The 24,570-nt window shown below is 55.4% G+C and overlaps 8 protein-coding genes across 8 annotated transcripts; 6 read left to right on the forward strand and 2 right to left on the reverse strand.

The window, feature by feature from the left end:
• Positions 1 to 201: 201 nt before the first annotated feature.
• P168DRAFT_264180 (phosphatidic acid-preferring phospholipase A1) lies at positions 202 to 3,909 on the forward strand. The gene is made up of 5 exons (XM_024834843.1): positions 202 to 329; positions 412 to 1,538; positions 1,608 to 2,922; positions 2,976 to 3,113; positions 3,164 to 3,909. Exons 2-5 carry the CDS (start codon positions 504 to 506, stop codon positions 3,649 to 3,651), a joined length of 2,976 nt encoding a protein of 991 aa, XP_024695830.1. The 5' UTR covers positions 202 to 329; positions 412 to 503; the 3' UTR covers positions 3,652 to 3,909.
• Positions 3,910 to 3,948: 39 nt separating this feature from the next.
• P168DRAFT_248328 (bifunctional molybdopterin adenylyltransferase MobB/molybdopterin molybdotransferase MoeA family protein) lies at positions 3,949 to 6,498 on the reverse strand. Its single transcript, XM_024834115.1, has 4 exons — positions 6,196 to 6,498; positions 6,098 to 6,138; positions 6,001 to 6,038; positions 3,949 to 5,949 (listed from the first exon to the last, which is right to left on the reverse strand). The coding sequence occupies exons 1-4, from the start codon at positions 6,463 to 6,465 to the stop codon at positions 4,148 to 4,150; spliced, it is 2,151 nt and encodes a 716-aa protein (XP_024695831.1). The 5' UTR covers positions 6,466 to 6,498; the 3' UTR covers positions 3,949 to 4,147.
• Positions 6,499 to 6,765: 267 nt separating this feature from the next.
• On the reverse strand, positions 6,766 to 8,450 carry P168DRAFT_324664 (H(+)-transporting V0 sector ATPase subunit c''). Its single transcript, XM_024840876.1, has 5 exons — positions 7,936 to 8,450; positions 7,840 to 7,874; positions 7,682 to 7,773; positions 7,317 to 7,625; positions 6,766 to 7,253 (listed from the first exon to the last, which is right to left on the reverse strand). The coding sequence occupies exons 1-5, from the start codon at positions 7,991 to 7,993 to the stop codon at positions 7,148 to 7,150; spliced, it is 600 nt and encodes a 199-aa protein (XP_024695832.1). The 5' UTR covers positions 7,994 to 8,450; the 3' UTR covers positions 6,766 to 7,147.
• P168DRAFT_287726 (Rab family GTPase YPT6) lies at positions 8,251 to 9,872 on the forward strand. The gene is made up of 5 exons (XM_024836639.1): positions 8,251 to 8,553; positions 8,616 to 8,641; positions 8,709 to 8,797; positions 8,919 to 9,321; positions 9,375 to 9,872. Exons 1-5 carry the CDS (start codon positions 8,501 to 8,503, stop codon positions 9,431 to 9,433), a joined length of 630 nt encoding a protein of 209 aa, XP_024695833.1. The 5' UTR covers positions 8,251 to 8,500; the 3' UTR covers positions 9,434 to 9,872.
• A 636-nt stretch (positions 9,873 to 10,508) lies between these two features.
• Positions 10,509 to 11,612, forward strand: P168DRAFT_279227 (inositol phosphorylceramide synthase regulatory subunit KEI1; the record flags this gene model as incomplete). The annotated part of the gene is made up of 2 exons (XM_024835765.1): positions 10,509 to 10,553; positions 10,623 to 11,612. The coding sequence occupies 2 exons, from the start codon at positions 10,509 to 10,511 to the stop codon at positions 11,610 to 11,612; spliced, it is 1,035 nt and encodes a 344-aa protein (XP_024695834.1).
• Positions 11,613 to 12,741: 1,129 nt separating this feature from the next.
• On the forward strand, positions 12,742 to 17,806 carry P168DRAFT_264190 (sulfite reductase (NADPH) subunit beta). The gene is made up of 4 exons (XM_024834844.1): positions 12,742 to 12,843; positions 12,908 to 13,047; positions 13,121 to 17,512; positions 17,578 to 17,806. Exons 1-4 carry the CDS (start codon positions 12,813 to 12,815, stop codon positions 17,605 to 17,607), a joined length of 4,593 nt encoding a protein of 1,530 aa, XP_024695835.1. The 5' UTR covers positions 12,742 to 12,812; the 3' UTR covers positions 17,608 to 17,806.
• A 254-nt stretch (positions 17,807 to 18,060) lies between these two features.
• P168DRAFT_302204 (uncharacterized protein) lies at positions 18,061 to 19,465 on the forward strand. The gene is made up of 4 exons (XM_024838632.1): positions 18,061 to 18,428; positions 18,623 to 18,678; positions 18,800 to 19,077; positions 19,184 to 19,465. Exons 1-4 carry the CDS (start codon positions 18,202 to 18,204, stop codon positions 19,370 to 19,372), a joined length of 750 nt encoding a protein of 249 aa, XP_024695836.1. The 5' UTR covers positions 18,061 to 18,201; the 3' UTR covers positions 19,373 to 19,465.
• Positions 19,466 to 19,711: 246 nt separating this feature from the next.
• Positions 19,712 to 24,525, forward strand: P168DRAFT_324669 (DNA-directed RNA polymerase). The gene is made up of 2 exons (XM_024840877.1): positions 19,712 to 20,761; positions 20,825 to 24,525. Exons 1-2 carry the CDS (start codon positions 19,970 to 19,972, stop codon positions 24,149 to 24,151), a joined length of 4,119 nt encoding a protein of 1,372 aa, XP_024695837.1. The 5' UTR covers positions 19,712 to 19,969; the 3' UTR covers positions 24,152 to 24,525.
• The last annotated feature ends 45 nt before the right edge of the window (positions 24,526 to 24,570 follow it).

A 24,570-nucleotide genomic window follows, 5' to 3' on the forward strand; every position in this document is an offset into this window, starting at 1 on the left:
TATAAAGTCGAGCAGTCTCAAAAAATGACCATCTCAACAAAGCTGTTACTCCTTTAGACAAGCTTATATAGTTGGATAGAATGAAGCGCGACGTTTGTTTATTTTCTGTTGTATGGAGAAGCCAAGGCACGTGGGGCGACGTCATAGGCCCGCGCGAATTCACAAGAGAGGGAAAAAAACACAACAACTCATCGTGTCCACCTCAACACCATGGGATCCATCCTGGTTGATGATCCTGTCCCGAGGCAGGACTTTCTTCCTTCTTATTCCGGTTATGATCTGTTGCTGTCTTCCCAACGATTCCGTGCTTTTGAGAAGCGCTGACCGCTGTGTGTTCTGCTCCCTTGCTGTGAGGCCTCTAGTGCCATTGCAATAACTGTCTACTAATTATCCCTTCTCTCGCTATGACAGTCTGACCCTGGTTATCCCCGCTATAGCCCTGTCGCACAGAGCTTTTAGCAGCGGTTTTTCGATCTTGACCCACAGTACCGTTACCGTTCACGATGGCTGGTCCTATCCATACCTATGGCCCGACGTGCCTTCTACGCGAAGATGACCCGGAGCCGTCCGCATGGTACGCGCAGGACACGCCGCCCAAAGTCCGTGCTCAATTCTTCTATAATTCCTCGTTACCCATCGATGATCCCTTGAGCTCGCTTCCTCCGCCAGCGGCTGATCCGGAGGATGAAGACGGGCCGCCCCAGCCCTTTTCGGTCAAGGACAATATCGCGCTGGAGGAGGCTTGGTTGTCCGCGCACGAGGCGGCAAAGCAAAAGGCATCCGGAATAACAGAGTGCCAGGAGAGTCCACAATCAAAAAGAAACTCGGTGCTGTCGATACCAGAGCAAACTCCAGTCTTAGAGACAGGGCACAGCAAGCCGGCCAGAGACCACGCGGGTAGCCTGGTCGGAGGTCGACGAAGCTCAACAAGCGCTCCTGCGCGCTCTCTAGACCATGACGCACCGATCAGACCTCGCACCCATCAAGGGACAGGTAGTGTCGAGTCGGGATCCGGACAATACTTGGAAGGCTTACACACTCGCGCTTCATTGGACAGAAACGTAGGAGAAATTGATAAGGCCGGCAGTATCAATCCTCGCAAGAGAGATCAATCTCCGACTGGTAACCGTCATGCCAATAGACGCCATGTTAGTGAGTCTCCGAAAAGGGACGACACGGCGATCGAGGTTCCGGATAGCTCCAGTCCTCGCGGCTACAGATCTCGCGAGGCGAGCATCAGTGGTTCCCCGTTTGCAAGGACTGGTTTCACTCAACCCCAGAGTCCATTAGGGCGCTCCGTTGAATCTGCTTCGTCCAAGGATGATGTCCAGGCGTCCCGTAGCGAGCACCATACTAGAAGCCATAGCCACTCGGCTCCTAAACCCTCGGGGCTCAGGACGAGTGTTCACCTTGAACGGTCTCCAGATGGGCCTTTGGAAGAGGAAGAGTCGGACGGGCCCAGTGAGAACCAGATCCCTCAATTTCAGATTCCCGTGGGTGTTTCTCGACTTCATCTAGTGCAGCTTCCAGATTTAAAGGTACCGTATGGCATGTGCCGCACTTCCCCGTGCACAGACCCTATCACAGGCAAGATCTAATGTCTACAGATGAAACCAATATACTGGCGTCCTCTTCACGATATATCGAATGTCGTCCGATCGACGTGGTTCTACAAAAATACCATGCTACCCGTTGAGACCGAGCTTGCCAACAAGCTGGAGGACGGATATGTCTACCTGAAGCCGTGGACGGAGACCTGGCAAGATGAACTCAACAGCTGTGTTGAAAATGGGGCGGATGCTGAGATGAAGGTTATGCATCGCCTATGGCCAAAGGATATCACCCGACCCCAGAGCAGGGCCACATCTTCTCCCGAGCCCGGAGCATCGGGCTCTGCAGCTAGCGTGGCGGATGCAGAGCACAGCATAGAGGCTGCGCTCCTTGATGAAAATCGCGCCGCTGGCGGCACAACGCTACACTCTTCGGATACGAATCCTTATATCAACTCGAGTGTCATCTACGTTGGTGGAATTCATGCTCAGATTCTCCGTCCGAGTTTACTCCCATCAGCATCCAGGGGCCGGAGACCTCTCAGCGCAATCCGCAAAGGGCGGCAGATTGGTATTCCGGTGGTTCGTGGCTTCAGTCGCAAATTATGGGACCATCTGCATCCATCCAAGCCTAGCCCTGTGGATGTCCGGAACTATCTCCGGGGTACCCAATCTCGCTCCATGCCCAGAACATCCGGGCGACCGGTTTGCTACTCCTGTGCGATAGAGGAGTCACGGCCAAACCCAACGGACTTGGTGCTCGTTATTCACGGTATCGGACAGAAACTCTCGGAACGCATGGAGAGCTTCCACTTCACGCATGCCATCAACGCCTTTCGCAGAGAAATCAACATGGAGCTGAACAGCGAGCCAGTCTGGCCGCATGTGCGCCCAGGTCACGGCGGCATCATGGTCCTGCCTGTCAATTGGCGTTCGACTCTATCTTTAGAAGACGCCAGCCTGGAAGCTCATAACGTTGAGGATTCGACTGCCAATCACTTCACGTTGAAAGACATCACCCCGGAGACGATTCCCGCCGTCAGGTCTTTAATCAGCGACGTGATGCTCGATATTCCGTATTATCTGTCCCATCACAAACCCAAGATGATCCAAGCGGTCGTCAAGGAGGCGAATCGCATATATCGTCTTTGGTGCAACAATAACCCCGGGTTCCAGGAGCATGGTAGGATTCATTTGCTTGCGCATTCCCTCGGGAGCGTAATGGCGATGGACATTCTGAGCAACCAGCCTACCAAAATCCCGCACTTTGATTTCTCCCAACCTGACATCCGCAGTGACATTTTTGAGTTTGATACAAAGAATTTGTTCCTCTGTGGCAGTCCCGCTGGATTCTTCCTCCTGTTGAACAAAGGTACACTTCGCTTCTCTTTTCCCTTGCATTACTCCAGCTAACAGTGAATACAGCAAACTTGATGCCCCGACGAGGCAGAGACAAGCCCGGCAGTGAAGGAGAAGACCTGTTCCGCGGAGTCGCAGGCGAAGCGAACAAATACGGGTGTCTCGCCGTAGACAACATCTACAACATCATGCACACAACCGACCGTAAGCAACCCCCACCCCCATCCTCTCCAATCCCACTAACAAACCCCCAGCAATCGCCTACCGCATAAACGGCACAGTCGACAACGACCTAGCCCACACCCTCCGCCCAGCAACCATCCCCAGCGCCTCCTCCTCCTTCTGGACCTCCCTCGGCAGCGTCTTCCGCTGGAGCACCCCCTCCTCCCCCTTCCACACCTCCAACTCCACAAACCCCGCCCGCCCCGGCGCCCTCCGCAAAATGCCCACCACCGTCGAAATGGAGACCCACGATTTCACCCGCGAGGACATCGCCGAGCAGCGCATGCTGCTCCTCAACGACAACGGCCAGATCGACTACTTCCTCTCCGGCGGCGGCGGGCCCCTCAACATCCAGTATCTGAATATGCTGAGCGCGCATAGCAGCTACTGGACGCTGACGGATTTTGTCCGCTTCGTTGTGATTGAGATTGCGAGGAAGCAGGGGAGAGAGCATGCTTTGCCCGCGTTCGCGGCGGTGAAGAAGGGCGGGTGGAAGATTCATAGGGGTTGGGGTGGTTGATTCTTTTTGATTGTTGTCTCTATCTGTGTTTCTATCTTATATGCATTTATACATGCATACACTCTATCTCAGAACTATACTCCTCTCTCTCTCTCTTTTTGGCAAAGTATGTCGCAGGTTTGGTGCTCAGTGCTTGACAGCTCTAGTTAAAACTCTCTGTTCTATTTAATATGCACGTTGTGATATTGTCAAAATGCTGTCGTGTGGGTATTTTCCGTCGTTTATGACCTTGGTTGTCGGCTTGCTTGTAATGAGATTACACATTTTGGTGTAGAATATAGATTGTCACCAAGTCTGACCACACTGTTTTTATTGACATGATGTATACTATGTAAACAGTAACTAGTGATATCTCCGTTCTCAATTCCCCCTGCAATACTACTCCTCATCAGACCACACCTTATGCCCCGCTAATTTTATCAACCAAGGGACCCAAGTAAACCACCCGACATATATAGCTATATATAGAATCCACCACATCTACTAGGTTATAAACTCATTCCCCCGACAAAACGCCCCCCATCATCAAAGCCTGCACCAACCCCCCCTTCTCGATGCGCCCCTTCCCAGGAGGAAGCACCACCAACGCATTAGCGCTCGCAAAGCTGCCCACCCGCGAGCTGCGCTGTCCGACGCCGTCGAGTCCCGAGCTTGCCGCACGCAGCCGGCCGTCGGAGCGAGACGCTACCACGATCGCGCGGTGGTACTCTGTGCGCTTGGTGTCCAGTGGGAATGCATGTTCCAGGGTGACTGTTACGAGGGGTAAGCCGAGGGACGGGCTTGCGCTGGGATGAGCGGCTAGTCCAAGGAGTTTGTGGAGGGAGGGGAGTACGAAGAGGTTGAGGGTGACGAGTGCGGAGGCGGGATTCCCTGGGAGGGAGAAGATGAGTTTTGTTTGGCGCTCTTGTTGCTGGTTTGGTTGGACTGGGGAGGATGATTTGAAGGGGACGGTTGCGAATGTGGTCGGTTTGCCTGGTTTCATGGACACGCGGCCGAAGTGGATGGTGCCGCCGAGGGAGCGCTCGATGGTTGGTTTGAGGAGGTCGAGTTCGCCCATTGAGACGCCTCCGGTTGTGACGATTACGTCGACGTTGGTTTTGGCCTTGCCGACTCCTCGGAGGGCGTCTCGGAGGCTCTGTTCTAGCTCTGTTGCTGGGGTGTCGCGGGCGATGCCTAGGTCGACGGTTGGAAACCCCCATGAGGTGAGACAGGCGAGTAGGGATGGGCGGTTGGAGTCGCGGATTTGTCCTCCGTGGAGGATGCGCGGGTCGTCATGTTCGACTAGCTCGTCGCCGGTGCTGAGGACGCCTACGCAGGGTTTCTTGTAGACCTTTACGGTCTTCGTTCCGGTTGCTGCTAGGAGACCCAGTTCGCCCCCGACGGGCGTGATCGTGTCCCCTTTGCGCAGGATCCTCGATCCCAACGCGACGTCGCTGCCTGGCTCGCGGACATTTTCGCCGGGTTTGATGTCGCCGGTGAGGATCTCGACGGTGGCCTCCTCTTGGCCGTCTGATGTCGAGGTTGCCAGAACGGTGTCTTCCACCATTGCCACGGAGTTGGCGTTGGGTGGGAGGGGAGCCCCTGTGGTGATTCGAGCAATAGTACCCGGTTCGAGAGGTGACAAGGTCCCTCCTGGATTAGCATGGGTGATTGAAGCGACAGGAAAGACACCCTTGGTGCTGGGGCCCGTCTCCGCAGATGCAGGTGCAATCACGGCGTATCCATCAACAATACTGGCTCGGTAGGCCGGTACTGCCTCTCCAGCGTAGATGTCTTCGGCTAGAACAGAGCCCACTAATGCAATGTTCACCGGGGCATCGACCACTACTGGATCGGGAGTCTGTTGGCTGATGACCCGTAGGGCGTCGTCCACCGACAGCATCGGATAGGGCGACTCGCGGTATCTCCGTGTAGGCCCTGCATTGGGATCGTTCGATTGTGGGCGCTCGGACGGCGACGTATGCGCTTTCGGGATAGCATGCCCATGCCCATGTCCATGTCCACACGAGTGGTCATGGTTCCCGTGATGATGGTGGTGATGATGATGATGGCCATGTTGGTGATCCCCTCGATCAGACGTTTTCTGACTACCAGAAGATACACCTGCTTCGGCCTCAAGCTTCTTCACACCGCCGGCATGAAGGCTTCTTGAATTTGCACCGGCTGCTTGCATACACGCGTGCGGGAGGAGCTTGAAGACCGCTTCGAGGTTCTCCTTGGCACCCTTGGGCGATCCAGGAAGAGTGATAATCAACGATTTGTCTCGGACGCCTGCCACTGGCCGGGACATCATTGCAACTATTTGACTGGGTGAGTGACCATTGGATAATCAGGTGCAGCGATCCCTACATGGAGTGACTTGCAAGGACGAGGCAATCATGCCGTGCCTAGTTCCTTGTCAGTCATTGTTCAACCATCCTGGAAAGAAGCAGAATATGCTACTCACACTAATCCAGGCGCATGGCGATGAATGAGGGGCGATACAGCCTGTCCCAGTAATCAGTCAGATACATAGGGTTCCATCTCCAGCATTAGACCACGAACCTCGGGTGTATTGTCCTTGACTGCAAACCCTGTCCCCCCACTGAGCAGAATCAGATTGACCCAATTCGGACCATCCGTCCAGTCACAGACAGTACGCTGGATTTCCAGCACATCATCTGGGACGATCTTAACGAGCGGTCGTCCCCAGTTGGATCCCTCGGCTGTAAAGAAGGGCGTGAGAGTGTCCACCACTTTATCCGTAGAGGGATCCTGGGAAGCCGTGTCGGAGACGACTAGGATTGCTGCTTTCAGAGAGTTATTATCTGACATTTTGTATATTGTTGGGCAGTGGATGAGTGGTTGAGGGGGAGGTGAAGAGGGAGAGTTGGGCTTATCGGAAGTGGGGTCCAAGTAAATATACTATCGGGTTACTTACTCCGCGGAACTGTCCGATCTATATATCTCAGTCTTCACAACAAACTTGATGTAATTTGAAATTACACTTGGGAGTATACTATGTCGACAACGAAAGAAAAAAAAAATACAGAGAACAGCATTTTACAATTACGTTCTCTGCCCTGACTCCCCGTATCCAAGGTATTAAAGCCTCCTTCGAAAGTCCGTAGATGTAATCATTTCATTCCATATCTGAATTCGCTAGTTGAAGTAGGCAAGCGTAACCAGACCCAACGGGGGGATATTCACGCAAGAACGTAATCTGATCGTTCTCGTCGATCCCAGAGGTCAATGCGATGTACAAGAAGAGGCAACACTGGCAGTCACACGCAATCCCATTGCCGATACCCTATTGTATGCCATCCACACCGGCTGGTCTATCACGGCAGATCCAGCGGGATAGCCAGCCACGCACCCAAACGACCCTACAGTCAAATCGGACCCATACGCCTCAATGCGGTATATAAGAGGAGAAAAAGAACAGATAATAAGTCATACAAATGGTTTCTTCTGGCACCACGAAGTCTTCTTCCGGAGAAGACGTGCTCTCCGGTGCTTAAGCTCCAAAGTCGGTCGCCTTTCCTCCAATCAAAAGTCCCACGATAAGGCCGAATAGACCGAGGACGGAGCTGAAAATCTCGATGACCAGGATCTTGACGAACCTATAGACCGGGTCGTTAGCTTCATATCCATCAAAATTCGAATCAACGTGGAGGAGGACGAACAGGCTGGGGTCGGCGGCATCAGCAAGGGCCGCACCACTTCCGTTGATACCGACAGAGATACCGCAGATCAAGTTACATGCGCCGACAGTGATACCGCCCCAGAAGAGAGCATATCCAGTATAGTAGCTGCTTCCCGACAGGATCTCATCATTGTCGACCAGGTTGAGCTTGGACGAGAAGACGATCGCCATGATCACACCGTAGATAGCCACGACCTCGCAGAAGATAATCGAAATCAAGTTCTTTGTTCGAATTCGGGGCGCCTTGACGCCTCCGCCGACGATCGAGGAGCCTGTCAGGAAGATACCCCTGAAGCACCGACTGTCAGTGACCGGACAGACACGATAACGCAGGAATGACCATACCATGCGGCGCCCACTACCGACAAACCAATACACATCGCAATACCAATGGTCGCCCAGGCATAGGGAGACACCGATTCAAGGAAATGGCCGACCTAGAACACGAGTCAATACGAGGAAGTCGATCGGACATGGAACGAGCTCGGACGATCGGATCATACATTAAACTGTTCACCATCCCCATGGAATAGCATATCTACCAGAGAGTCTCGTCAGTATCTCCTCCCCATCCAATTTGTCAACGGGGGTTCACTTACAGCCTCCGATCACCAGGAGTGACACGGTTGCAGCACCGGCGGAATACGCGAGAACCATGATGACTGCCACTCGTCGCCGGAGCTAGACAATCGACAAATCAAACAATAAGAGAAAGTAATCCTCAAAACACTCGAAAGAGTCACGAGGACTGAGGGAGGTAAAACCGAGGAAGCTCTTCAGACGGAATCAGTTAGTTTGCTGATATTCCCAGCAGCTTCTTGATTATGGCGTTGAGTGATCGGGCCGGAGTTTCATCCGCCCGGGCGGCAGGCGGCGGCAGTAAATCCCCGGACGTTTGGATCCTTTTGATCCTTAACTATGGGTCTTACTAGAGTCCTCGTCAGTCCATTATTCGAACAACTCCCTTCTATCCTCTCCAGTCGCATCCCTCTTCCGCCCCTCCTACTCTTTCTTTCCTACCCTATTGAATTGTTCTTCTTGCCTTACTTTTATATACCCCTGAGCTCGCAATTCAGCTGGCTCTTGTTTCGGTCGGGTAGATTATTTGTTTTCTTCCTTCCCCGCTACCCCTGATTCTACCTCCCCCTCAGTCACCTTATCGTCATGGCGTCCGCATCTGGGGTCGGGTCGTATTCGAACCCCCTGAAGAAGTTCAAGTATGTCCCTTCATGTCTCGATTATGTCTCACTTTGGGAGTATGTTTACTGATCGGTCGCAGGCTGGTGTTTTTGGGAGAGCAGAGCGGTATGGTTCACCGCTCCGTGCGGAATACCCGGTCCCCCGCTTGATTGCTAACCTAGGGGGTCAATAGTTGGGAAAACCTCCCTGATCACACGGTTCATGTACGACTCGTTTGACAACACCTACCAAGCGACCATCGGTATCGACTTTTTGTCCAAGGTATATACGATTCCCCCGACCTCGGTCCCTTGTACCTCTCCCGCCGTCACGCCAGTTGGCCCCCGGGATGGTTGGATTCCACCCATCAGTCCAATCAGCTAATGTCGTCATGTTGATGTAGACCATGTACCTTGAAGACCGCACCGTCCGACTTCAACTCTGGGACACTGCTGGCCAGGAGCGTTTCCGATCCCTCATTCCTTCCTACATCCGAGACTCGAGTGTCGCCGTGGTCGTCTATGATATCTCGAACGCCAAGTCCTTCCAGAACACCCGAAAGTGGATCGATGACGTGCGAGGGGAGCGTGGGAACGACGTGATCATTGTCCTGGTCGGCAACAAGACCGATCTGAACGACAAGCGGGAGGTCACGACCGCCCAGGGTGAGGAGGAGGCCAAGAAGAACGGGTTGATGTTCATCGAGACCAGCGCCAAGGTGGGCCACAATGTGAAGCAACTGTTCCGGCGGATCGCCCAAGCGCTGCCCGGAATGGAGGGTGAAGGAAACCGAGGAGAAACCCAGGGTTGGTCTACCCAGTTCCTAAGCTTTAGGAGGTTACTGACCGGTTGGATACAGTGTTCGATGTCAACGTCACGCCGAAAGAGACTACGAGCAATGATGGATGTGCGTGCTGAACGCTATAATCGATGTCTAATTTCTATTTCTCCATACCCGGTCCTCGCGCGCACCCGCGGTTCGCCCTGTTGACCGGGAAGCCCAATGATGATGGTTGATTGGGATTGTCTATAATGCGCTGTCGTTCTTAAGATGTACATTTTTCTTTTTTCTTTTCTTTTCTTTTCTTATTGATTTCCTCTTTCTCGTTATCTTGGTCGGGCGAATAGCGTGTCTAGATGAAAGTCTCATGAAAGCCTTTGTTTTTCTGTTCTTCCTTTTCCTACGGTGGTCTCTCTTCTTTTGCTTGGCTTGGGCGCATGTGGGCCACTGGCTGCAGTCTGGCTTGTAAGAAAGATGTTTGATTATGTTCATGATGATCCATAGGTCTTTTTGAGGGTACGTCTGGTCATATGTTGCATGTTTGCGTCATTATGAGTGTATACCCACGAGTCTATCTTCAATGTATCGGTCTCCAACCGTGCAGTCTAGTTGGGTATGTGTCTGCCTAGTAGGGAGTATGATAATGACGGGGAGAGCCGTCATGAATGGCTCATTATGTATTGTCGGGAGATCCGAGTATATGCTAGTCAGATGAAGAGTAGGATTGATTATACTAAATACTATTCCTCGGCACAGACTTATGACGTGAATAAATGACTTATACACCCGATCGGGAGACCTTCTGTGCCGGGCCGACTTAGTAAGCTGACCGGTCTGAGTTATGCATACCCAATTCGATTTAATGAGACATAATTAACGAAGGGAAGTTCATTTCCTACTCATCATAGAGAAAAAAGGAAAGGATCTGCAGGCGGATCGACCGGGAAAGCCTTTCGTCCCCTTAATTATGAGTCTTCCATTTTTAACATACCTAACTAAGTACTAGTGAGTGATTGTTGTACCACCAGGCTCCCAGGCCCCCAGGCTCTTCTCTAAGCCTCCTCGATTTTATCCTTCCATTCCTTTTCCTCTTTCCCTTATCCATCCCCCCCATACCTCATCCCCCCATCAACACCCCCCCCTCCAATACCACCACGAGAATTCCTTTCAACTCTATATCACCGACGCCCATCGGCGGTATCATATCTAATCATGGGTTTACTATCAACCCGTTTCCTCCGCATCCCGCGGCCAACGGTATGTTCGGAGAATATCTTCCCCCGGTCGCTTATGGTAACTAACCCATGATGTGCCCTGACCTCACAGACATTCCTTTATGTGATGAGTCTCCGGACCGGCGCTTCTCTCATCACTTTGTCCCTCCTTCTCAATAAGATCAGTGGTCTCTATGGCCTTCTCGCCCTCCTGACCGGCTACCATCTCTCCCCTGTCCAACTGTCCATGTACCTGTATTCCCTTGTCGCTCTCGGTCTCGCCGCGCTCCTCTTCCCCCATATCCGGAAACAGACCCCCCTGCAATGTCTGGCCCTCGCGTGGCTGTACGTGTTCGACAGCGTCATCAACGCCGCCTATACCGCGGCCTTTGGTGTGACCTGGTTCTTGGTGATCTCCCAGCACTACGACAGCGACGTGGCATCCGGCCCCGGAAGCGAGACGATCGAACAGACCGCCGGCTTCACCAACCCCAAGTACGACACGTCCGACTACAGTTCCAACGATCACGCGGCGAGATCCGCGCTGGATGATGGGCTGAGCAATGCCGTGTCCCAGCCCGAGAGCTTCCAAAGCATCGTCTGCATCTGTCTGCTGTGGATCGTCCGCGCTTACTTCGTGTTTGTCATGCTGGCGTTCGCCCGCCAAGCCTTGCGCCGCTACATGGCAGTGCCTCGCCACACCCAGCTGCCCACCCATAGCCGCAGCACCTCCATGGCCAGCGTCGCCAGTGTGGCCGACATCGACCGCGAGCCGTTCTCCCCCTTCAGCCCCGAAGGCCAAGGCTGGAAGGGCAAACTGGGTCGCGCCATGATCGGCATCGGTCGCAATTACTGGCTGGGTGAGGATGAGGACAACAGCAGCTGGATGAACGTGGTCGGCCCCCGGCTCCAACCCCGGGTCGAGACTGACAGTGGGCTTCTTCCCGGTCCCATCGAGCGGGAGCGGCGCCGTCGCTCGGGGACTGGGCCTCCGCAGCCCTCCCAGTCCGCTGTCCAGGCGGCCGCCTTGCAACAGCCCATCTATGAGCAACCCCCGCCCTGCATCAATGTCAAGATGCACGACTGGAACGACCCGCGGTAAATCGTCGGGGACCGCATGTGTGGATGCTCGGTGTGCGATCCGATCATCCAACCTTTTAATCGCTGCGCCGCGTTCCCTCCAGCACATTCCTCGACTTCTAGAAGATCTCACAGACCCGTTGGTCTGACTTTTCTCCGTCTAATATTTACCCACCCCTTCCTTTTCCCCTCGGTACAGAGAGGGGGGCTACTCACCCGTCCCTTCGTTTGCACATGATGTTATTTGGGTCGTATTTTCCCTGTTTCTATATATGCCGGAATGACCTACATACCCTGGTTGGGCCATCAAGTGGAGCGGCTCTGGAGATCCCGCGATCTCTGGCAGCTTCTCCGCTCTTCTCTTCATATTTTTCATTATTGGAAAGGCGTTTGTTTTTGAGGGGGCACGGGGACGTCTTGGGTTGGCGGAGAGTCTGGCTTGGGCGAGTGCGAGGGCACCTGGGAATCTTGTAGGCTCCCGGATGCTCTTGGTATCCTAAGGCATGACCCGGGCGTCTGGGGGGCTTGTATATTGTTATCCAGATAAGGGTTTGCCGTGTCTGTTTGTTCACTGGCGTTTTGGGATACTACCATAATAGGGATTGCATATTGCTGTACCATTTCAGATAAGATATACATATTTATTCTTTCTTAACTTGATTGAATGTTCCGTTCACTCCATCTGCCTGAATTTCTGACTCTCCTTATACTACTCCAGTTCTCGCCCGAGATCCAGAACGGGCTTTGGTGGCATAAACCGAGCTGAGTCAGCTATGCGAGCAAACGCCGTTCCGCCCGGCAGAATAAAACTGACGTGATCAGCTGGCAGTCACGGGATCCCTACACTAAACCCAAAGGGGCAGGTTTGCACCCCGCAGCCGCCCTGGTTTGCATCGATGTCGTGATCGTCCTCCAATGAAAACGTTGCTGATCCAAGCCCCGAAGGCGGAGAGAATCACCGGTGGGAAGTATAACTCTAGCTTGTATGAAAAAATAACATTTATATTTTTAAACAGGAACGACGAGGGAGGTTTTAGATGACTCCTTGATCTTGTTCTTTTCCACTTCTCTCTATACCCCCTATCATCCATCCGCCCCCTCTTCACTGAACGGTTGCTTATCAAGTGGGGAGTCACCTTGCATGGTGATATCCGATTTCGATTGACTTTTCCGTCCTTCCCCTCCCCCACCTTGCGCTGAGAAGGCTCTCGCCAGTCGCAATATGGCGCCCATTCAATCCGCTGGGGAAGCTGGTTGGTTCCCATCTTCCTTCGTGTTGTTATCCCTTCATTGATTACTGATGGTTTCATTGTCTAGTGGCCAGAATCGCCTACCTGTCGAGCGATGTCGTTCTGTCAGTGCAGCCCTCCCTGCAGGGCGATTCGTGGTTCTCGAAGCCCCTCAAGGCCTTGAAGGCCAGTAATACCCGTGGCATTTTACCTAGGGGTGTCCCAGAGGTGAGTGTCAATGTGGGATTGGTATAGTCGGAAGATCGAGATCGGCGGAAACTGACCATGCCACTCGGCTCAGGTCGTCCCCGTGCGTTTCAACGAGGACCCTCTCCTCTCTGCCTTCCATCCGTTGCAGGCGGGCAATGCCGTCTCCGTCACTACCAGCTCCTCGGTTCTCCTCGCCTCCGTCCCCCATTTGTACCGGTTGGCCAACGCCCCCGTCGTGATCCACGTTGCGTTGGAACCGTACCCCTTCCCGGATTACTCCGTGATCAGCTCCATCCGCCAGTGTGGTTTCTCCTTCCTGCACTCGGAGACCATCCAGGAGGCCCAGGATATTGCGCTGACCGCCCATGCTCTGGCCCGCAAGTCCGGCAAGGGTGTCATCCACTTCTTCGATCCGGCCAATTCCGTGCGCGATGAGCCCATTGCGGAGGAAAATGTGGATATCGTTCGGACCCTGTTGACCCTCGGTGGCAACGCTGCGGTCCACTCGGATGGTTCTGGTGTCCAGACTTTGTACACGGACAACGGCCGTGAGGCCACCGTGTCCGAGGAAGTGTCGGCTAACACCGCGACGGAGCAGACCGAGGCCCCCGCTCCGCTGGCGCAGCCGTCTCAGACCCCGTCCAGCGTGAGCGTCGATGCGTCCTCGGTGGGCTCTTCGAAGCGGGACAGCAGCACAGACAGCCGTGCCCCCAGCTCGGTTGCCACGACCGTTGAGGCCTCCGCTCTGCGTGCCGTCAGCGCGGCGGACATCTTCGAGTGGACCGCTCAGATCTGGCGGGTCCTGTCGGAGATGGTGGGGCGCGAATACCACGCTATCGAGTACACTGGGCCGGCGGACGCCACCTCGGCGATCTTTGTCTTTGGCTCGACGGGTGTGTTCGTGGACATCTTGTCCAAGGAGGATATCCCCAGCGAGCTGCAGAACGTTGGCCTGGTCACCGCGCGCCTGTATCGGCCCTGGGTGGGCGGTCAGATCGTTAACTCGATCCCCAGCTCCGTCCAGCAGATCGCCGTGCTGGAGCAGGTCCGCAAGACTACCAGATGGGGCCCCGCTTTCATGGATCTGCTGTCGGGCTTGACTCCCCCCACTGCCCGTGGATCCAGCCCCAAGATCGTCGGTTACCGGTTGGGGTATGTTGAGCCGTCGACTGCAATTCAGGCTCTGCGGGGAATCGTCCAGAACTTGGAATCTCCCTCCCCGATCCAGAACCTCGAGATCGGAAGCTCGAAGGTCCCCTCCCTCGAGACTCCCCTCGAGCAACCTCACATTGAGAACGCGTACCTGAAGATCTTGAACCAACTGTTTGGGGAGCGTCTGCACATTGCGAACCAGCTGGGCGCCAAGGATGCCGGCGTGTCTTCGACCATTGCGGCGACCCCCGAATACGGATTCGGTGCCCTGATGGCCCGCATGGAACACCGCCAGCGCTTCGTCAAGGAAGTGGAGGAGGCGTCCAAGGCCACTGGCTTCGCGACGGATGTCCCGAAGAACTGGCTCACCAAGTGGGCTCTCAACGTGGCCGACGCCTCCAAGGCCAACAAGCTCGCACCGGACGTTATTGCCCGTCTGTCGAATGACGGTTCCGAGGTCTCCCGCACCCTCCTGAAGTCCAAGCAGCTGTTCTACGATGAGTCCAAGTGGCTCATTGGCTCGGATGCCTGGGCTTACGATCTGGGCAACTCGGGTGTCCACCATGTGCTCGCCTCCGGCGCCAACGTCAACATGCTGGTGATCGACTCGCAGCCGTACTCGGAGCGTGCGGCGGCCGACCCGACCCGCCGCAAGAAGGACATCGGTCTGTATGCCATGAACTTTGGCAACGCCTACGTGGCCTCGGTCGCGGTCTACGGCTCCTACACCCAGGTTCTGCAGGCCATGGTGGAGGCTGAGCAGTACAAGGGTCCCTCCGTCGTGGTGGCCTACCTGCCCTACAACCAGGAGAACGACTCGGCCCTGACGGTCCTCCAGGAGACGAAGAAGGCCGTCGACCTCGGCTACTGGCCCCTGTACCGCTGGAACCCTGGCCATGAGGAGAACGACGAGCCCAAGTTCTCGCTGGATTCCGATCGGATCAAGCGCGAGCTGGAGGAGTTCCTCCGTCGGGACAATCAGCTCAGTCAGCTCATGCGTCGCCACCCCAAGTTCTCGTCCGCGCTCTCGGAGTCGTACGGCACCGAGGTTCGCGACCTGCAGAAGCGCAAGGCTAAGGACTCGTACGAGAAGCTGCTGGAGGGTCTGTTCGGTGCCCCCTTGACCGTCCTCTTCGCCTCCGACAACGGCAACGCTCAGAATATCGCCAAGCGTCTGGGTAACCGCGGTCGGGCTCGCGGACTGAAGACCATGGTGATGGCCATGGACGACTACCCCCTGGACGATCTGCCCGCCGAGGAGAACGTGGTCTTCATCTGCAGTACTGCTGGTCAGGGTGAATTCCCCCAGAACGGCCGCAGTCTCTGGGAGCACGTCAAGAACTCCGGAGACCTGGACCTGTCCAACATCAACTACTCCGTGTTTGGTCTCGGTGACAGCCACTACTGGCCCCGCAAGGAGGACCGGATCTACTACAACAAGCCGGCCAAGGACCTGGACGCCCGGGTGGACTTCCTCGGTGGCCGCAAGCTGACCGACATCGGTCTGGGCGACGACCAGGATCCCGATGCCTTCCAGACTGGCTATTCCGAGTGGGAGCCGCGCCTCTGGCAAGCTCTCGGCGTGGACAAGGTCGAGGGTCTGCCCGAGGAGCCCGCTCCGTTGACGAACGAGGACATGAAGATCCAGTCCAACTACCTGCGTGGCACCATCGAAGAAGGCTTGCAGGACGAGACGACTGGTGCCATCTCGGCGGTGGATCAGCAGCTGACCAAGTTCCACGGAACCTACATGCAGGATGACCGCGACGTCCGTGATGAGCGCAAGGCGCAAGGCCTGGAGCCCGCGTACAGCTTCATGATCCGCTGCCGTCTGCCCGGTGGTGTCGCGACCCCGACGCAGTGGCTGCAGATGGACGCGATCAGCAGTTCTCACGGCAACGAGACCATGAAGCTGACGACGCGACAGACCTTCCAGTTTCACGGCGTCATCAAGCGGAATCTGCGCGGTGCCATGCGTGCGATCAACAAGTCGCTCATGACGACCATCGCGGCGTGCGGTGATGTCAACCGTAACGTCATGTGCAGTTCTCTCCCCGAACTGTCGCAGTTCCACCGCGAGACGAACGCCGTGGCCAAGAAGATCAGTGACCATCTGCTCCCGGCCACGACCGCCTACCACGAGATCTGGCTGAAGGACGAGAATGACAAGAAGGTCCAAGTCGCCGGTGACGCCGTCGTCGACCACGAGCCGCTCTACGGTCCCACCTATCTGCCTCGCAAGTTCAAGATCACGATCGCCATTCCTCCCCACAACGACACGGACGTCTACGCCCACGACATCGGCCTCATCGCCATCAAGGGCGCCGACGGTTCCCTGGAGGGCTTCAACATCCTCGCCGGCGGTGGCATGGGTGCCACCCACAACAACAAGAAGACGTACCCCCAGACGGGCCGTATGTTTGGCTACGTGCCCGCGGACCAGGCCCACATCGCCTGCGAGAAGATCATGCTAGTCCAGCGTGACTTCGGGGATCGCAAGAACCGCAAGCACGCCCGTATGAAGTACACCATCGACGACATGGGCGTCGAGGTCTTCAAGGGCAAGGTCGTCGACCTCCTCCCGGAGAACATCCGCTTCGCGGAGCCCCGCCCCTTCAAGTTCGCCTCCAACGTCGACACCTTTGGCTGGATCAAGGACGAGACGGGCCTGAACCACTTCACCTGCTTCATCGAGAACGGGCGGATCGAAGACACGGCCGACTTCCGCATGCGCACCGGTCTGCGCGAGCTGGCCCAGCTCAACAAGGGCGAGTTCCGCCTCACGGGCAACCAGCACCTGATCATCTCCAACATCAAGGACGAAGACCTCCCGGCTGTCAAGGAGCTCATGGCGAAGTACAAGCTGGACAACACCGCCTTCAGTGGCCTGCGTCTGTCGTCCTCCGCGTGCGTCGCCTTCCCCACCTGCGGTCTCGCCATGGCCGAGTCCGAGCGCTACCTCCCCATCCTGATCTCCAAGCTCGAGTCCACCCTCGAGGAGGTCGGTCTCGCGCAGGACAGCATCGTCATGCGCATGACGGGCTGCCCCAACGGCTGCGCGCGACCCTGGCTCGCCGAGGTCGCCTTCGTCGGCAAGGCCTACGGTGCTTACAACATGTACCTCGGCGGCGGCTACCATGGCCAGCGCCTGAACAAGCTGTTCCGCCAGTCCATCAAGGAGGACGAGATCCTGGATATCATGAAGGGTCTGCTGAAGCGGTATTCGCTCGAGCGGAACACGGACGGCGAAGAGCCCGAGCGCTTCGGCGATTGGTGCATCCGTGCCGGTATCATCAATGAGACTAGCGATGGCATGAACTTCCATGAAGGGGTACGTTTTTCTCCCCCTTAGCATTGTTCTTTAAGTTATCAGTTTCACTAACGGTTTATGTCCAGGTTGCCGAAGAGGATGAAGACGATGAGTAAACGGACGTTACAAAAGGATATTACAAAAGGAGCATTCTTGTATTTTGTTGAAGCTTAAACTTGAGGATTTGATCTCACGACTTTTATTTAGACAATGATATCTTATTTCCTTTATTGTCAGTAATCATGATCTGATCTAGCATTTTCTTTTCATCTGTTTGATGGACGAACTAAACACTGAGTGCGATGTTGTGTATATCCTGTTTTACAGCACATCTGCAAGCCTATATTTCCCAGCTTGAAATACTTCCTATACCGACAACTTTGATACATATATTCGTAAAGACAGTAATCAAGCGTGTATAAAAAAAGGACTGCAAATCAAACGTATACTAGAAAATGAAAAAGCGGTGAGCCAACTGCCAATTCTGCCCGCCGGCTTATCAGCAACTGATTGCTCCACCGGAGTTCGTTCCGCGATCTTTGATATCGAAAAAAAAGTTCCAGCGACATCCGACATCTACTCTTCCATTTACTGACACTACACACCTCACCCTTAAGATCTTCTAGCCATTAGCGGATATTGTCTATCCCACCAAACACATTCCTCTCTCAGACAGACAACAAGAAAAAAAAAAAAGACGAACCCACACAATGGCCACAGAAGACGACCCCATCATCTCCTCCTACGACATCACCCTCAACGACTCCGACATCTCCCGCTACGTCCTACAATACCTCGACCGCCCCGCCGGCCACAACTACGACGACCGCCACGGGCAAAAACCCACCTCGTTGCGCCTGAAGCCCCGCACGGGCCTCGTCGAGGTCGACGTCCCTGTCAATACGCGCGTTAACTACGATGTCGAGAAGGGGTTGAGGTATGGGGATGCGTTGAAGAGGAGTCGCGGGGCGAGGGAGGGCGCGGGGTATGGGATGGCCGGGGGTTTAGTGTTGCTGGTGGGGGGAAGGTGAAGGCGGAGGGGGGAGGTGCAGGGAATGGGGGGGATGTGGATATGGGGGGTATGGGGACGGGGGAGGCGAGCTTGTTGAGGGTGCAGACGCTTGGGGGTAGGATTCAGACTCCGGAGGAGGGGGATCCGGTTTATATGTTGGCTGCTTTTAGGGATGGTGAGTTTTTCCTTTTTTTTGGAGAGAGAGAGAGGGAGAGACACGAGGGGTTGCGCCGTTTCTTTTGTCTTTTTTCTTTCCTTTCATTGTTTCGTTTGAGAGCTTTGACTAACAGCTATAGGCAATTTACATCTCTCCCCCGTCACGGCTGTCGTGCAGCTCCATCCGCAGCTGCATCATCTGGATGCGTTGGATGAGATCCCTGCTAAAGGCCGAGGTGGGAAGGGCGCTCGGAAAGAAGGGGAGGAAGAGAGGCAGGCTGAGAGCGAAGCGCGGGCGATCGATGTCAAGATCAAGGCTGCCGAGGAGGGCGGTGCGGCGGTGGTTGCGGGCAACCTGGACCTTTTGAAGAAGATGCAGGATGAGAAGTGGGGGCGGTATGAGTGGGTTGATGCTGAGGTTGGTTTTCCCTCTTTCTTTCTCTATTCTTTATCTTTGCATCGTTTCATCCTTTCGTCTGTCTCTTGTTTTTCGTGGGAAACAGCTGATACTAACGGCTCGATAGACGGAGGAATCGTGGGACGTGTACGAGAACTTCATGATGCATCAGGATGTGGAGAATCTACCGCAGCTCGAGTCGGCGATCAATAGCGAGGAATATCTGGATCGGATGAGTGCGCCTCGAATTGATCCTGCGCGGCCGGAGATGACGGGGTGGGCGATGAAGCAGAACCGGTCGACGCAGCGTGGGTAGGAGAGTATTATAGTGTCGCATTACGAGATTTTCATGATTGTACTGTTCTTCTGGGTGTATATATGTGTTTAGTTGTCTCTTCCATTCAAGAACCTGTCCAACGTCCTGTATAGAAACTATTATTAAATCAAATAACCGTGGCAAGCAGTATAAAACCCAATCGGGCAAGCCGATCGCCACTCCCGATGGTCCAGCCAATCAAACCGCGCAAATCCCTGTTCCGTCCACGTGACCTCACGTGCCTTATCGGCGATCGCGCGCGGTGTTTTTTCAGCCCTTTTTCTCTCTCTCGTTCGGTCTCTGTTCGACTTCACCATCTCCCTCTCCACCTTCTTTTCCCTCCTCCCTCTTCATTCTTGATTCTCGTTGATTCCTTGGTGGAGGGCTGCCGGACAGCTGTCAGTCCCATTGACGACGTCCCAACGGGGGACTCAGCTTTCAAATTCTGTCCCTTCTACTTACTTCTTTTAATGACACTGTCCATCGTGCATCCGATCCGTCGGCATTGAGCTTAATTGTTCTGCATCATTACTTATTTTCCGCCGCATATTTTACCTTAATTCCCCGTGTTTAGTTATTCAGCGATCTCCGTGCGTCATGTTATCTCGTCTCGCGCGTCAGAAAAATGCGTTGTCACATCTCCGCCTGCCGCATGGGCGCCGGGCGTCGCCATCGCCCGCGGCCTTGCGGTTGTATTCCAACTCTCATCGATCGTCCTCTCCGATAAACACCTCGTCGACTCTGTCCCACGAACATTCCCGTCGCCCGTCCTTCCAGTCGAACCGCAATCTCGCGACGGCAGCCGATCAGTCGGCAATGGACCAAGGGCCCTACCATTCCTTTGATCAGCCCGACCGACTGGCTCCCCTCTTCCAAGCGCCACCGAGGGAGTTCGATCCGTCGTCTTTGATCATCATGGATGAGCTACTCCAGACCAAACCCAAAATGCTGAAGCGGAGCCGAGGACTCGGTGGCAATGAGGACGAGATGATGGCGAACTTGGATATCTCGATGAAAGTCGGCCGGTTTGACCGGGCAGCATCTCTCATCACGCGACTGGGAGAGCTCTACCCCGTTGGATCGCCGGAATACCTCGCCCTGCATAATCGCTATCTGAAGGAGATGGTGCAGCATATGATCGTCACACGGCAGCGCGATTTGGCCTTGCCGATGCAGAGGTGGTTTGAGGTGGATATGCCTCGGGGCGGCTGCACGCCGGATGCGACGACCTACGCCATCATGCTCCGCATGGCTCTGCGCATGCTCCACGGTGCGAAGAGAGACCGGACGGTGCGTCGGTACTGGGATCTCGTTAAGAGAGCCGCTCTCGAGGAGGAGGTTTTGGCTGTTCCTATTTTGTCAGAACTGGAGTTGGGTGAACTTTCTGAGGTGAGTATCTTCTCGTAGCTACTTTTGCGATAATTTCAGGCACTGACGTCTCTGCTTGACTAGATCTGTGCTTCGGACCTTCAGCGCGTTGCCATCGGCAGTATTCATTCGGGCCCAGTATCAGAGACTCACGAGCCTTCCTTCGATTCCGTCCCTGAAGTGAGGCCCGTGGAGCAGAAGGGCGTGGGACTCCTGTCACTGAAGGAATCACTTGCGTCCTTCTCCGGCAGTACTGAGATTGACTTCACCCCCAACCCGGCCTATACCGACGCCGAGAACGAGGAATTGTACAACCAGCTCAGACAGCGCCAGGTGGAGAGCGACTCGATCCAATCTGCCATGCACCGTTGGCGCCATGAATACCAGGAGAGACAGAAGGCGGGCCTTGATATGACCGCCGGGGGGAAGAAACTCGGCTACATCATGAACCAGTGGCACTCCGGCCTCGTCTCCAAGCTGCACGAAGAGCTCAAGCTGGTGGAGGAGGCTGAGAACAACCCGATCCGGACCATGGCCCAGAAAGAGCGCTGTGACTACGGCGTCTATCTGCGCTCTTTGGATTCGGAGAGAATTGCTGCCCTGACGATTCTGGCGGTGATGTCTGCCTTCAGCCGCGGCGGGATGGAGAAAGGGCTGAAGTTGTCGGCAATTGTCACATCCATTGGTAAAGACCTCCAAGACGAGTTGATCGCGGAGAGAGCTCTGAAGAGCCAGTCCGGAGATAACAACGATGTACGGCGCGTGAAGGCCCTGAAGGAGATCTTGGCCGGTCGAAATCAGAAAGACGGTCGGCCGCGGTGGCAAGGCCTGGTCCAAAAATACCAAAGCGAGGATCCGACGGTCATCTGGTCGCCGCGAGTCAAGGCTCGCATCGGGGCTGTCCTGATGACGTTGCTCTTCCAATCGGCCAAAGCTCCGGTCGTCCAGGAGAACCCGGAAACGAAGAAGAACGAGGTCATGATGCAGCCCGCTTTCCAGCACGCCTACAAGATTACCTGGGGCCGGCGCATCGGGTACATCCACCTGCATTCGGATATTGTCAAGATCGTCGCCAAGGAGCCCGCTGGAGAGCTCCTGGGCCGCCATCTTCCCATGCTCTGCAAGCCCAAGACGTGGGGCGGCCCCAGTGACGGAGGATATTTCCTCTATCGAAGCACTATCGTCCGCACCACGCCGGGCGAAACTCTGCAGCCCGCATACGTGAAGGCGGCGCTGAAGGACAATGGACTGGAGCAGATCCGGGACGGCTTGGATATTCTTGGCCAGACCGGGTGGAGGATCAACCGTGAAGTGTTTGACGTGATGCTTGAAGCGTGGAACTCCGGCGAGGATATTGCCAATCTGGCCCCGTTGGAACCCAGCTTGCCCTTGCCCGACAAGCCCGCCCCCGAAGAGGGTTACGAGGCCCAGCGCAAGTGGGACCACACCATGCGCGACATCGAAAACCGACGGACTGGTTTGCACTCTGTGCGATGCTTCCAAAACTTTCAGATGGAAGTGGCCCGGTCTTACCGGAATGAGACCTTCTACCTCCCCCACAACATGGACTTCCGTGGTCGTGCCTATCCCCTCCCGCCGTATCTGAACCAGATGGGCGCGGATAATGCCCGCGGTCTCCTCCTGTTCGACCAGGCCAAGCCGCTTGGCACAACCGGCTTGAAGTGGCTGAAGATCCAGATTGCCAACTTGGCCGGATTCGACAAGGCGAGCATGTCGGAGCGGGAACAATTTGCCATGAACCATCTGGACGACATCCTTGATTCGGCAAACAACGGACTTCACGGGAAACGCTGGTGGCTCAAGGCCGAGGATCCCTGGCAGTGCTTGGCTGCGTGCTGCGAGCTGCGAAACGCCCTCCGGGAGGCGGATCCCACGCAGTATCTGTCGCGCTTGCCCATCCACCAAGATGGCTCGTGTAACGGATTACAGCACTATGCCGCGCTCGGCGGTGATAAAGTCGGTGCCCAGCAGGTTAACCTGGAACCGTCGGACCGCCCGTCGGACGTGTATACGGGTGTCGCAGAATTCGTAAAGGAGGTGGTGGCGCGCGAAGCCGCCGAGGGAAACCCAACGGCGAAGCTCCTGGACGGCAGGATTGCGCGCAAGATCGTGAAGCAGACCGTCATGACCAACGTCTACGGTGTGACCTTCATGGGTGCCATGAAGCAAGTGCGCAAGCAACTGATTGAATTCTACCCGGATCTGTCCGCCGACGAAAAGAAGCAAGGAGCGCTCTACATTGCCCGCAAGATCTTCGAAGCCCTCGGGTCCATGTTCCACGGGGCGCACGAGATCCAGTACTGGCTCGGTGACTGCGCCAGCCGGATCACGCAGTCTCTGACTCCGGAACAGATCGAGGCCATCGGCAAAGAGGCGCTTACCCCCGCCAAACCCGGGTCGAAGACTTCCAAGCCGAAAAACAACGCTCTGACCGACAAGTTCAAGTCGACCGTGATCTGGACGACGCCTTTGGGCCTGCCTGTGGTGCAGCCCTATCGCACCCGCAAAGTCCGTCGTATCGCCACTACCCTCCAGGCCCTGAGCCTCGTGGACATGGGATCGGACGATGCCGTCTCCCGGCGGAAGCAACTCCAGGCTTTCCCGCCCAACTTCATCCACTCTCTCGACGCGACGCACATGATCATGTCCGCCACCGCCTGCCAACGGGCCGGCCTCACCTTCTCCGCCGTGCACGACTCCTTCTGGACCCACGCGGGCGACGTCGACTCCATGAACCACATCCTTCGTGAAGCTTTCGTCCGCATGCACTCCGACGACGTGATCAAGCGACTCGCCGCCGAGTTCGAAGTGCGCTACGGCCAGAACCTCTTCCTGGCCAAGGTCCCCAAGGTCAGTCCCATCGGACGCAAACTGGCCGCCATGCGCAGCAAGAAAGGCGCCCCATCAGGCAAACTCCAGGAACTCCTGCAGGAGCACAAGCGCCAGCAGCTCCTGAAGTCCGACGACCCAGAACTGCAGGCCCAGGGTCGCGCCATGGTGACGCCCGCCAGCATGTTCGAGGAAGCCGGCGGCACCGACAGCGACCTGTACATCCCCAACTCCCTCGGCGAGACAGTCGTCGGCCACGTGCCGGAGAACCTCGCGCAAGCCGAGCGCAGACCCGCCGGCATCGAGGCCGACTCGGAAGACCCCGCGCTCCAGTCTCTCCTCAGCGACCTCGGCGACACCACCCCCAAAGCCGACGCGCTGGAGGGCGTCTCCGAGGCGGAGGCCGACGAAGCCGACATCGACGGACCGGACGGCGGCTCGAACAAGAAGAAGAGCGTCGTCACCCTCTGGCTCTGGCTCCCGCTGCGGTTCCGCGACGTGCCTCACAAGGGCGCGTGGGATTTGACCCGTATCCGGGACAGCAAGTATTTCTTTTCTTAGTGTCTTAACTTTTTGTTCTCTCATGGCCTTCTCTCATTATCTGAGAGGGAGTCACGCATTGGGTCGGCGTTGGGTGAATTCAACACAAAAAAGGTGGCTGGCAGGCAAGCATGTACGATTGAAGAAAGGGGTGTCCGGCTGTTATCACTGTCTGATGTTATAGATCAGACCCCTTCTTCTTTTTGTTTATTTTTTTTTCTCTTTCTATCGTTATTTCCCCCCTCTGTGATATACACTTCTGGATATACTGGATGGTGGACTTTCTCTGTATTATATAGCATGTTGATATTTCTCGCAGCGCACGAGTGAAGATGGATGGATGTATATATATATGTGTATGTATTTACATAGAAGAAACTTATTGATGTATCAATATTTAATCCAGCGATTCCTCTATAGATCATATATACACGAGTAGT

This window comes from Aspergillus campestris, assembly GCF_002847485.1.
Source record: "Aspergillus campestris IBT 28561 chromosome Unknown P168scaffold_2, whole genome shotgun sequence".
NCBI lineage: Eukaryota > Fungi > Ascomycota > Eurotiomycetes > Eurotiales > Aspergillaceae > Aspergillus > Aspergillus campestris.

What these genes read in the sequence shown, in the direction of transcription:
- P168DRAFT_264180 (XM_024834843.1), top strand. Translation starts at nt 504, where the DNA reads ATGGCTGGTCCTATCCATACCTATGGCCCGACGTGCCTTCTACGCGAA. An exon ending in TGCAGCTTCCAGATTTAAAG is followed by an intron (nt 1,539 to 1,607) that starts GTACCGTATGGC and finishes TAATGTCTACAG; the next exon opens with ATGAAACCAATATACTGGCG. An exon ending in CTTCCTCCTGTTGAACAAAG is followed by an intron (nt 2,923 to 2,975) that starts GTACACTTCGCT and finishes CAGTGAATACAG; the next exon opens with CAAACTTGATGCCCCGACGA.
- P168DRAFT_248328 (XM_024834115.1), bottom strand. Translation starts at nt 6,465, where the DNA reads ATGTCAGATAATAACTCTCTGAAAGCAGCAATCCTAGTCGTCTCCGAC. An exon ending in TCAAGGACAATACACCCGAG is followed by an intron (nt 6,139 to 6,195) that starts GTTCGTGGTCTA and finishes TTACTGGGACAG; the next exon opens with GCTGTATCGCCCCTCATTCA. An exon ending in GTCCTTGCAAGTCACTCCAT is followed by an intron (nt 5,950 to 6,000) that starts GTAGGGATCGCT and finishes CCAGTCAAATAG; the next exon opens with TTGCAATGATGTCCCGGCCA.
- P168DRAFT_324664 (XM_024840876.1), bottom strand. Translation starts at nt 7,993, where the DNA reads ATGGTTCTCGCGTATTCCGCCGGTGCTGCAACCGTGTCACTCCTGGTG. An exon ending in TCGGTAGTGGGCGCCGCATG is followed by an intron (nt 7,626 to 7,681) that starts GTATGGTCATTC and finishes TCGGTGCTTCAG; the next exon opens with GGGTATCTTCCTGACAGGCT. An exon ending in GATGCCGCCGACCCCAGCCT is followed by an intron (nt 7,254 to 7,316) that starts GTTCGTCCTCCT and finishes CCCGGTCTATAG; the next exon opens with GTTCGTCAAGATCCTGGTCA.
- P168DRAFT_287726 (XM_024836639.1), top strand. Translation starts at nt 8,501, where the DNA reads ATGGCGTCCGCATCTGGGGTCGGGTCGTATTCGAACCCCCTGAAGAAG. An exon ending in AACCCCCTGAAGAAGTTCAA is followed by an intron (nt 8,554 to 8,615) that starts GTATGTCCCTTC and finishes GATCGGTCGCAG; the next exon opens with GCTGGTGTTTTTGGGAGAGC. An exon ending in GTTTTTGGGAGAGCAGAGCG is followed by an intron (nt 8,642 to 8,708) that starts GTATGGTTCACC and finishes GGGGGTCAATAG; the next exon opens with TTGGGAAAACCTCCCTGATC.
- P168DRAFT_264190 (XM_024834844.1), top strand. Translation starts at nt 12,813, where the DNA reads ATGGCGCCCATTCAATCCGCTGGGGAAGCTG. An exon ending in TCAATCCGCTGGGGAAGCTG is followed by an intron (nt 12,844 to 12,907) that starts GTTGGTTCCCAT and finishes TTCATTGTCTAG; the next exon opens with TGGCCAGAATCGCCTACCTG. An exon ending in GCATGAACTTCCATGAAGGG is followed by an intron (nt 17,513 to 17,577) that starts GTACGTTTTTCT and finishes GTTTATGTCCAG; the next exon opens with GTTGCCGAAGAGGATGAAGA.
- P168DRAFT_302204 (XM_024838632.1), top strand. Translation starts at nt 18,202, where the DNA reads ATGGCCACAGAAGACGACCCCATCATCTCCTCCTACGACATCACCCTC. An exon ending in GATGTCGAGAAGGGGTTGAG is followed by an intron (nt 18,429 to 18,622) that starts GTATGGGGATGC and finishes GCTTGGGGGTAG; the next exon opens with GATTCAGACTCCGGAGGAGG. An exon ending in ATGAGTGGGTTGATGCTGAG is followed by an intron (nt 19,078 to 19,183) that starts GTTGGTTTTCCC and finishes ACGGCTCGATAG; the next exon opens with ACGGAGGAATCGTGGGACGT.
- P168DRAFT_324669 (XM_024840877.1), top strand. Translation starts at nt 19,970, where the DNA reads ATGTTATCTCGTCTCGCGCGTCAGAAAAATGCGTTGTCACATCTCCGC. An exon ending in AGTTGGGTGAACTTTCTGAG is followed by an intron (nt 20,762 to 20,824) that starts GTGAGTATCTTC and finishes CTGCTTGACTAG; the next exon opens with ATCTGTGCTTCGGACCTTCA.